Raw genomic sequence first — 12399 nt, forward strand, 5'->3', positions numbered from 1 at the left:
TTTTATTCAGCAAGGACACATTCAAAAGATGTTACGAAATATTTATACTTCTATAAAATGCTTATATTTCTATTAATTGAAGAAACGTGAAAATATTCCATTAAAATATTCAATGAACATTGGAAAAACATGCCAAAATAGAAAAAAGCATCATTTTAATTTGTAGTAATTTTAGGAAATATTGTTTTTACAGTAGTTTAGATCAAGTCCATTGTGAATATAAGACAATTCTTTTAAAAACCATTTCAAAATCTTACCTAAACTTGTGAATGCTAGTGTACATATATGTAATTGTCTTTTATCACATTGCTTACGTCAACATAAAAAAAAAAACACTATATAATGCGTGTTTTGCCATACCTCATTTGTTTCACACACACTAACTTAGGTCACATATATCTTGGAACTAAAGAGCAGTTGCAGTCTGTATTAAAAGGCCCAAACACTGGCATGCCTGATTGCCTACTATACGTCAGCTTTTGATCTGAGGCACTGAAAGGGTGAGTACATACAGTCTATTGGAAATGTTTACACAGATCTCATGTTACGGGGAGTACTGGTACTGAACAGCAACCTGTACAAATCTCCCACAATAGAAAGCCTGTATTAAAGCGACCTGCACTGCTGATGGTTATTCACTCGGCTGGAAAGCACATTCGCCTTTGTTATAATCCAGCTACAGGGTCACACCGGCGATTCAAGATGGGAGGTGGGAGAAAAATGGTCAGCAAAGGATACCAAGAGGGAGGGAATACAGGAGAAAAACGTGAATAAAAAAGGAGGAGCGAGAGAAATCGCTTCTGATTTGACCCAGGAGCAGCTCACATTTCCATCCTGGCCAGGGAATAATTATGTTCTCACCCTTTGAGCTTGTCGAAAACCAAGTAGCTATGCACAGCTTTAAAGCAATTAACAATGCACAACACTCCATTGATGAGCACGTCCACGCCAGGGCTCTGACTATCGACTGTGTGCCTCTGGGAAGGAGAACACTGCTGTCTGTTGTCCCGAGCGCAGACCCTGCCTACAGACAGGCCACAAAGCACAAGCACACACTCTTTGGGTTATTTGTAGCAGTTCCCATCATAGTGAGATGGTATCTCACATCCACTGTCGCTGAAAAACAAATACTCTGATGGCAAAAAGATTATAGAAGAAAAGAGCTGTATTGCTGCTGAGGCATAGGTGTCTAGTACAATAACAGCGGTCGAACTACAGTATAAATGAGATGTCAGTTTGAAATTGAAATTGAGGGTTTGTGTAATTGCAAAGTGTTTGAGATGCTTTCATTGGATACATTGATCCTTATGGGATTTTATTTTATCATACACTAGCATTCATAAGTTTGGGGCTGGTAAGATTTCAATGTCTTTGAAAGAAGTCTTTCTTTCTTTTTCTCGATTCTAATATGTTTTATGTCTGTCTGTCAGTAAAATATACAGATAAAGAGGGACTTACGATAGTGTCCGTTTACACTAGTGCTGTCAAACGATTCAAATATTTAATCGCGATTAATCGCATTAATGTCTTAGTTCAGTTGCGATTAAAGGAGTAGTTCACTTTAAAAAAAAACTTTTGCTGATAATTTACTCACCCCCATGTCTTGTTTTCTTCAGTCGAAAAGAAATAAAGGTTTTTGATAGATAAAATAGGATTTTTCTCCATATAATGCACTTTTTACTGGGATCCAAATGGTTCAAGGTCCAAAAGACAGTTTCAGTACAAACTGCAAACTGTTCAGTGGGCTTTAAACGATTTAAATGTCTGGAAAAGGCTTCCAGACGATGAATAAGGGTCTTATCAAGCGAAATGATCGCTCATTTAAAAAAAAAAAAAGTTTAAGTTTTACAAGCTCAAATGCTCGCCTTGCTCTGTTCTGTGATAAGCGTTCGTGACTCTCCTGTTTGAACTCGTTCATCAAAATGAACGAATATTTTCCCGAGTCAATTCGTTCATTTCGTTCGCTGAATGAACCAAATGACACGAAAAAAGATTCGTTCATTTTGATAAATTAATTCAAACAGGAGAGTCACGAAAGTGCATCACAGAACAGAGCAAGGCGAGCATTTGAGCTTATAAAACTTCAACTTTGTTTTTTTTTTTTAAATGAGAGATCGTTTTGCTTGATAAGACCCTTATTCATCGTCTGGAATCGTTTAAAGCCTTTTGAAAAGTTTGCAGTTTTCACTGAAACTGTATATTGGACCTTGAACCGTTTGGTTCCCATTGAAGTCCATTATATGGAGAAAAATCCTGGAATGTTTTCATCAAAAACCTTAATTTCTTTTTCGACTGAAGAAAGAATGACATGGACATCTTGGATGACATGGGGGTGAGTAAATTATCAGCAAAAGTTTTTTTTTTTTAAAGTGAACTACTCCTTTAACTGCACATTTTTATCTATTCTAAATGTCTCTTGATTTCTCATTTTAATGCTCTTATCAACATGGAAAAGTGGATCGGCTTGCTTTGTGCAAATATTTTGTTTTTTTTGTTTTTATTATTGAAAACAACATTGGCATACACTGTGTTCAATTCTGACACTAACATTCTCACTTGGAGCAAATAATCTCTCACACAATGTAACACTGCCCATCAATAAAAGGGTGTAAGAAACACTGATGAGGTACTGACATTGACAAGGGGGTGGAGAATTCACACCAGCTGTGTGTGTGTGGCCATCATCTAGTGGTATTTCAGCTGCGATGATGATAGCTCAGTTCACAACGACAAACACAGATCACTTTGGTCTTGTCAATGGAACCAAAGTAAACTTTCCATTCAGAATCTTATTGGCATCCATTTCGGCGTCTCACGCTCGTCATCCACTCAAAACGTAACGTTAACCTATGATTTGGCTGGCTTGCAAGCCCAATCAAGTGTGTGCGGCGTTGTGCCTACTGTTTTGTTTCCGGTCTAGATCCGCTCGCTCTTTTGTCGATGAAGCAACAAAACGTCCTCGTGCGGTACAAGCCATTGAAATGAATGCGTTTCATAGCTCAGCGCCGCATCCTGTTGCAAAAGCATGTGAAAAAAATGACAAAGTTTGCTAGGCCAAAAAGTATGGAAGCTTGTTTCCGCCACTGAATGAAAAATATAAAAGGTTATTGCGACTTTTTATCTCACAATTCGGACTTTTTTTCTCACAATTGTGAGTTTACTTCTCGCAATTCTGACATTATTTCTCAGAATTGCGAGATATAAAGTCAGAATTGTAAGATATAAAGTCAGAATTGCGAGATATAAAGTCGCAATTGCGTGTTATAAAGTCAGAAATGCATGATATAAAGTCAGAATTGTGAGATTTAAACTATTCTGAGGGGGAAAAAAGTTAGTCTTTTTTTCCCCTTAGAATTGGCCTAATAAGTCGCAATTGCGAGTTTATATCTCACAATTCTGAGAAAAGATGTCAGAATTTTGAGATATAAACTCGCAATTATGAGTTATAAAGTCAGAATTGCGAGATGTAAACTCGCAATTGTGAGAAAAAAAGTCACACTTCTGTCTTTTTTTCTCAGAATTGCGACTTTATATCACACAATTCTGACTTTATATCTCGCAATTCTGACTTTATATCTCGCAATTCTGACTTTATATCACACAATTCTGACTTTATAACTCGCAATTGAGACTTTATATCACGCAATTCTGACTTTATAACACGCAATTCTGAGAAATAAAGTCAGAATTGTGAGATATAAACTCGCAATTGTGAGGAAAAAAAGTCCGAATTGTGAGAAAAAAAGTCAGAATTGTGAGATAAAAAGTCACAATTATTTATTATATTTTTTATTCAATGGCGGAAACAAGCTTCCATAAAAAAGACTGTTAATCGCGCGATAAAAAGAAATTGACAATGTTAAAATGGGTTTGCGTTAAAGCCGTTAATAACGCGTTTAACTGACAGCCCTAGTTTACACCTTTAAAAAAAAGTTCTTTATCGGCATTGATAGCCTCAGTTCAAAATGCACTTTTGTAAAAATGTGCTTGAACCCATGAATAACATCAAAAGGCATTTCCTCTTTCTCCAATCTGATAAAGGAGAAAAAGCACATGGTAACATCAAATACAAAACTGCATTCTTACCTGCATGTCAACCCCCTATATATTATATAATGCTCTAAAAACACTGCACATATCTCTGCAGTTTCAAACCACTCTCCATAACACAGGCCCAAACCCTGATGTCTGCTCAGAGCCAAACATGGCCCAATGTCCCTTTCCAGAATCTGGCACCACTGCCGTTCTCACTGCATATTTGCGGCGCTAGGGGAGAAACCAAAAAAGCAGTGCCAGCAGACTCCGTTGAACACGGAGCATTCAGAAGTGTACCCAATAAAAACACATCTGGTTTGAAAGTGTACAGACTGTGCGCTGGCTCTCGATGCATGCCTCGGGAACAAAAGCAGTGATACAACAGCGACTGCTTTGGGAATAAATTTATGGCACGATAAGAACACGTTAATCACTTAGTGGGACATTTCGAATCTAATTTTTGTGCCTGACGTTGCTATGTTCCTACAGGACCACTTTTGTTTTCCAAGATCATCTGTGCAAAGCTCCAAAATCTCCAGTTTGTGCTGATTGTAAAGATGGTGATTTTTAGTTGCAGTACAGCGCTATGAAGTCACTTGGCCGGCGGCCCGTTTCAATCATTCTCTCCAGGCTAAGAGCCAAAGGAAACCGTTAGGATTTGAGCAGCGGCTCCCAGACTGTCACCGAACTGAGCCGCCCCTTCGACTCATGCAGTTCTTGATCTCCACATGCATGCGCAAACACACACACACACATGCGCAAACTCCATTTACAGTCAAAACATTGTATCTGAGCTTTCCCAGAGGCATTGCTCCAACCCAACAGCCATCCAGTCTTTAGGAGTCATTAAGAGCGGAAGGCTCGTAAATCCATCTAGAGAAATGTACTGAATCAAATGTGTTAGGTTGAAGTTTTTAAGGAACAGCATTCGCAAACTATTTTACTCCTGAAATATAAAACAGTTTAAAAGTTTGGGGACAGTACGTTTAAAGGAAATTAATACTTGGGTGGATGTATAAAATTGATCAAGTGACAAAAATGTCTCATTTGAAGTTAAAAATCATGTTTCCATAAATTTATTAAGCATCACCATTTTCAACATTGATAATAATAAGAATTGGTTCTTGAGCGGCAAATCATTATAGGAGCAATGACGCTGAAAATTCAGCTTTGCTTCATTGGAATAAATTTCATTTTCAAATAAATTCAAATATAAATTTGAAATTGTAATAATATTTCCAAACATTACAATTCTCACTGTATTTTAGATCAACTGAATGCATCCTAGGTGAGCATAATTCAAACAAAAACCAAAAAAATCTTACAGACTTCAAACATTTGAATGGAAGAGTATGAAGTATTTGTGGAAAAAAAAACATTTTCATTGAGAAAAAAATAATAATTTATTAATCAGGAATTAACTTGACTATGACAAAAGGTTGAAAAATAAGAGTGATTGATCACCTCAAAAGGAAAATAGTTGAAGGCGAAAACGAAAATGAAGACGTATTGCACTTCTTAAGAATAATGTGCAATGATGAATCATTTACAATAAAACTGAATTCTGTTTATGTTGACTTAAGTGTATTGAATCAACAGTGCTGAATCGAATGAATTCCCATGTGAGAGAACAGTTACATTTGAGATGCACAAAAGCTTTGTGCCGATCACATTGAACGCATACAGTTCAATAGCTTATTGAGAACTTAAGGATTTGAGGCTGGAAAGAAGTGACATCTGTCAAGCCGCACGTCTTGAGTGCCTGATCAAACTGGTAGATCAGTGCTTCAGGGTATTTGTCTGTTGAATAAAATTAAACGGCTGAAAACAAGCCACACCTTGTGCACACACACACACACACACTCTTCATACTCTATGAAATGAAGTGTGAATGCCAGATGTCTCAACCCAACAAAAGATCTATGAATCAACAAATAAGACATGACACTGTTTGGGCACACAGAAAGAACAGCTGACTGCAGAGATTCCTGAATGGGACACCAAAGAGCATGTCTATCACATTTGGCAAAAACAGACGCTTTCTAGAAGCAGAAACTTAGCTTCGAAAAGCACTGCAAGTTATTGATACTCTTTGACTTCTATGAGAAACAAACCATTTATAATCAGTACGTACAATAGGAACGCTCATAAATCTTGCGATCTGTTCTGAAACTCTATGAGACGATTTCAACGTGAAACATTTCTCATCAAGATCAACCCATCTAATGGTTGATTGTGTCCACGTTTATTTTATAACACTGTATTCTTACAACAAATCTCAAGTTTGCTATTTTTTGCTATTATCAAAATACAAAATGTACAACTCCTGATATACTCAACTAAAATGGATATGTTAAGCATTGTAATGTTTGCTAATGGATTATAAAACAACTTGTGGACCTCAAGACACATTATACAAAGTCCCAATCCAACATTCAGATCTCCTTACCTTGATTAAAACTACATCCACAGCTCTCTCTCCTTTGGCACACAAACTATACCTCCGCTTGTATCGTTCATACATCTTTCCAACACACGCAAGGAGAAACTGTGACACTGAACAAAGCTTATTTCCCACATGAGGTCCTGACAGGCACAATCTCCATGGCTCAAGCGTTTGGAAAAATGAGACGCTCCTAATCTTTCACATCTGTGTGAAGGGCCGGCCCCTTTCCCTCGCTCATCCCCCACTCCCCTCTTCTCTCTCTCTCTCTCTCTCTCTCTCTCTCACACACACACACACACAGACAGTCGCATTTGCAAACAGGCTCTTTTCCTCTTTCGTTGCGCCTCCACAATCCTAACCCTATCGGCTCTTTCTCACACATCTGCACATGGGTCATTCCTGCTATGCAGCGCATTTTCCCCAAATATTATATTCATATTTTATATAGTTTGGTTCACAATTAAGTGACCATGACTTTAAACTCATTTCTTTGAAGAGCACATCACACACATCACCGGGCCACCGCGGTATAATTTATATATATATATATATATATATATATATATATATATACAGTATATATATATATATATATATATATATACATAATTAATATTATATATAAATATTTGATAATTAATAACACATTTTTATTAAATATATACATGCATGTGTGGGTATGTATATATACAAATTAATTATACACACTACTACACACACATATATTATGTAAACACAAACTTGTAATTTGGATGCGATTAATCGCGATTAATCGTTGCCCAGCCCTAATATATATATAATATATATATATATATATATATATATATATATATATATATATATAATATATTATATAATATATATATATATATATATAATATATATATATATATATATATATTTTTTTTTTTTTTTTACACACACACATATATACATACACACACACACACACAGGTGAAAGGTATATACTGTATATATGCTAAAATAGCATTAAAAAAAACTTAGCAACTTCCCCTGCTCTTAGTTTTTTTTTAATATCCTAAAACTAACAAAAGCCAGTTCCTTGATGATATCATCCTCCAGGAAGTGACATCATTTGGCAAAGAAAACAATAGCACTAGCATCAGCAAGTATTAGAAATGGATTTGAGGAATTGGTTGTTAATTTACATTTTTCTTTTTCTTTTTGTGAAACAAAACAAGCTGACAAGTGAGTTAACCGTCAATAGCTCAATGAGGAAATAGTTAACTTTCGCTCTTAAGGTTTTATCCTGTTAATTGAGTTCTTAACTTGACCAGAGTATACTTCTGATTTACCCTTTAGTAGAAATACTTCCTTATTAGCATTTTTACCAAGTTAAAAAAAAATACAGCAGAACAAAAATGTCACCTTTCTTTCTCCTTCTCTGAATCGAATGATCCCTGCAGGAAAGCCTGTCCGGTGGGACACACCGATAACAGCCCTGATGCCTTTCTGATGGACAGCACCATTGAAAGATTGTCAAAGCTTCTCAGTGTTTTGCGCACCATGTATACACAATCACAAACACACCCTCTTGCCCAGAGGAAATGAGGCAGAGCAACACCTACTAGTGATTTCTTCCATCTGCTCATGATCTCAATCCAGAGGTGAAAGAAGCAGAAACCGTGGCTTCGTGTGTTGCCAGGATGGGGCCGCTTATAATTAGCAGGAAAAGGCCTTCAGCACTTGTGGTTCACATAAAAGGGTAACCCCAGGCCCCAAACAGTTAAAAAGAAACCAATGGATGTACAGCTGGCCCAGAGGTCACGACATAAATCGGTCAACATCCAACAGGAGAATGGATAATCAACAGCTTTTTTTTTTTTTTTTTCAACAGATCAAACCAAAGCACAGCGTAACTTTTAGTCAACTGCTTTTTTTTTTTTTTTTAAACATGCACTATATTTTCACCCATTTATTATAAGCATTCAAAAATAGCATTCGAAAGTTTGGGGTCATTACGATTTTTTTTAAAGAAATAATTACGTTTATTCACATTAAACTGATCAAAAGTAATAGTAAATGCATTTCCTCAAATAGTTGAAAGTGGTCCAGTTCCGGTAGCACCTTTTAAAGACCCCCTGTGGTGAAAATCAAGTTTTTATTGTTGTTTATACAGTATGTCTATGTGGTGTTTTTAATATGTTTTAAGACAAACCATGTGCATAAATTGACAATTTTAATAATTTCTACAGTTATCCTTTAATATTTTTATCTAGAGCCAAATGTGCTTAATTCAAGCCTTTTCTGTTCTGAGCGAATTGCTTCTCTCTTCCGTTAAAGGGCCACATTAAGAGCTGCAGATGACATGATTATATTAACCACAGTGGCAAAAATAGATTAATGCTTTGACTACTGCTGCTCAGATGAAAATTTAACTCTTTCCCCGCCAAACACGGAATTTTCCGGGTTTAATGAAAAAACGCATCACCGCCAAACACGGAATTTTCCGGGTATCCGTGTTTTAGGTGGTATACGGTAAGGAAGACCCGCGCGCATGTCCTTAATGAGTGCGCAACTCTTTGATCAGAGAAACAGATTGCAATCGTCTCAAACAGTGGAGTAGTGAGAATGTATCAGACAGACAATGCAGAGGTATATGGCTGAAGTACTGAAGGTTAATGGACTCGGAGTCCGATCACTCTTTATTTGATAATTCTGAATGATCGGGACGAAGTAGTCAGTGAGAGAGATGCACATGTTGTCACAGAAAGTTCTAGCCATGGACGTGCCGCAGATAGATCGTATAATATTATGACACTATAATATGTATGTGTGTGTGCAGGCATTTATGTGTGGCTGTCTAAATATGAAGGTGTAATTGTCAAATTATTTCTCTCTTTGTGCACATTTACCACATTGTAATATGTATTTCTGTGTGTGTGTGTGTATGTGTGTGTGTCTAGGCCTTTTTATTGTAATTCCAATTATTCATTATTCACAGGTAGAACACAGAGAGGCAGAGGCAGAAGTTTTATTGCAAAAGTTACATTTCCCTTACATCCTGGGAAATTTGATATATTTTACATTTATTTATGTTTTTAATTTATTTTGGAAAGTTTTATATATGAAGGAAACAACATCTGAATGTATTCTGCTTTTAAATGCACTTGTTTGATAAAAATACCTTTTTCTCAGTTTTTTGTCCAAAATGTTGTGTTTTTGACAAAACCTACCTCTGTTCAAGAGGCAATAAAAAAAGAACAGATGAAGATAAAATAAAAACGTTTTTTTTGCCTAAAAGCAGAGGCTCAGATCTTTACTTTTATATATATCATCTTCATATATTCATGGAAGAAAATATTCAGCGGGGCATTAAAATTTAGCGAAAATCGTCAAAAACCCTGGCGGTGGCTGGCAACTTTTTTTTAAAACGCTGGCGGGGAAAGAGTTAAAGTTATTCCAAAAAAGTATTATTATTCCCTTTGCTGGGAAAGAAATATAGAAACTGGACATCTTGGAACTTTAATTGAATAATTGAATCAATGTAGTTTGTAGCCATCTCTACTATCTGTTCGAGTCCTCTAATTTGAAGTCTCACAAAATAAACAAATCCACATTGCTTCTGGACTTCACGCCTCAACGCTACCACATCTAGTGTTTCTGTGACCACAGACACTAAAGCTACTCTTTTACCTTGAATAACAGCAGCACAATCATGTTACGCAGTGTGCAGCACTTTAGAGTAAACCAACAGACATAAAGCCAAAAATAATGTCATCTGGCAGGGAGCGTATGGCTGCATATACACTAAAAAGAAATCATATGTTTTTGAAACAAGTCTCTTATGCCCACCAAGGCTGCATTTATTTAAATCAAAATACAGTCAAAATAAATAGCAATATTGCAAACATATTTGTACAATTTAAAATAACCATCTTCTATTTGGATATGTTTTAAAATGTAATTTATTCCTGTGATGGAAAGCTGAATTTTCAGCATCATTACTCCAGTCTTCAGTGTCACATGATCCTTCAGAAAAATCATTCTAATAAGATGCTGATCTGGAGCTTAAAGGGACACTCCACTTTTTTTGGAAATAGGCTCGTTTTACCACTCCCCCAGAGTTAAACAGTCGAGTTTTACTGTTTTCGAACTATTTTCATTCAGCCGATTTTCTGATATTTAGAAGAATATCAGTAATCAGACAGTTTCTGGTCTCATTGACTTCCACAGTAGGAAAAAAAATACACTATGGAAGTCAATGAGACCAGAAACTGTCTGGTTACTGATATTCTTCTAAATATCAGAAAATCGGCTGAATACATTCGAAAACGGTAAAACCCAACTGTTTAACTCTGGGGGAGAGGTAAAATGAGCCTATTTCCAAAAAAAGTGGAGTATCCCTTTAAGAAACAGTTCTTATTATTAGTAATGTCAATATTGAAATGCTGCTTAATGTTTATGTAGAAACTGTGATATATTTTTACATTATTTCTTTTTTCCTCTGTCACTTTGGATCAATTTACCATCCTTGGTATATCAAAGTATTAATTTATTTTTTCTTTATAAAAAAAAAAAAAAAAAAAAAATCTTACTGACCCCAATGTTTTGAACATTGCTGTATTTCTGGTCTTTAATCTGCACGGCTATAGATATTACTGCTAGACATTCAGATGTTTATAATAATTCTCAGATCTTTATGTAACAAATAAGGCCAAAGATGAAAGGGGGGGCGACATCTGTTATCAGTTACACGTGGGCCAGACAGAAACCATGGGGACTCGGCCTAAATGCAGCCGAGTAACAGGACATTATGTTTTGTTTTTCATAGAAATATCGGCCCTATTTGGAGCACGGTGCTCAAAATGATTTACTTCAAAGCAACTGTAAATACGGGCTCCTTGCTGAAGGGATCATAACAAAAAAGTATGAGCCTATTTTGGTTAAAAAAAAAAAGGATTGACTTGTCTTGTTGGGTTTGCCAAGCATCTTTAAACCACTTTATAAACAAATGTGGCACATAACATAACAGCCCAGCGTTACCAACATTCATAAGCATCAATCAAAATATAACAAAAAATTGACAGCAAAAAAACAATTGGCAGCCCTATAGGATTTTTGCAAGCCAAAATTATGGGATGTAATTTAGTCATGCAACAACATACACCAACAACAACATATTTCATAAGTTAAGTGTAGTAAATTAAATATATAGTCTAAAAACATTATATTTTTAGTACTAACCAGTGGTGCATCTTTTTTGTCCATGCTATCAGGCCACATTGTCTTCTGAAAGTCCACCTGATCCTCCAAATGTGCATCTGACTCTGTGAGACAACATATAGCATTTACAACAACTTTAAACAGTCAGATATTAATTAGCAAAAAAGTAAAAGAACAAATAGTACACATTTTTCTTCATGAAAAAAAAATATATACATCATTGATAACTTTTTTTTTTCAAACAAAATGGAAAATATGAGTCACTTTTTATTAAATGATAAATTAACTAAAAACATGTCCTGAACCAACTAATGCACCAACCAAACAGGGATATTATAAGTCTGGCTATTTCAGTTCAGTTACGTAACTCTGCAAAGATAACAATACCCCTTTAAAAACATGGGTGTACCAAATGTACTTTTTCGGTCACTGTGAGAACAGAGAAAAAAAAGGTGGTCAGGAAATGGATGCTGACCTCGTCTTGTAACTTCACTTCCCTGGACATCCCATAATGACATCACCTGTTGCTACGCTACAATTTGTTATGTACATATATCATGATGAATACACCCTCTTCTCTCAGGCGTGTGCGTGTTGGAGGCGCACAGACTACTTACAATTATTCTGTTGGATCTGAAATGTATAATTGAAGAGTTCAGATGCAAAAGCCTCTAAATGCCATTTGAAATTTTCTTCTTTAATGATGATTTTTATCAAACTTGTATATTTAA

The 12399-nt window shown here is 35.8% G+C and overlaps 1 protein-coding gene across 5 annotated transcripts in view; it reads right to left on the bottom strand.

Annotated features, from left to right (window-relative positions):
• The window catches only part of akap13a (A-kinase anchoring protein 13a), an 86312-nt gene that overhangs the window by 42931 nt on the left and 30982 nt on the right, over positions 1-12399 (bottom strand). For all 5 annotated transcript variants that reach the window (XM_039658909.2, XM_039658910.2, XM_039658908.2 and 2 more), the window contains exon 8: positions 11690-11772. In XM_039658909.2, the coding sequence (XP_039514843.2) occupies positions 11690-11772 (83 nt within the window). The remainder of the gene's footprint in view (positions 1-11689; positions 11773-12399) is intronic.

This window comes from Pimephales promelas, chromosome 1 (genome assembly GCF_988280905.1).
Source record: "Pimephales promelas chromosome 1, fPimPro1.hap1.1, whole genome shotgun sequence".
Classification (NCBI taxonomy): Eukaryota; Metazoa; Chordata; class Actinopteri; order Cypriniformes; family Leuciscidae; genus Pimephales; species Pimephales promelas.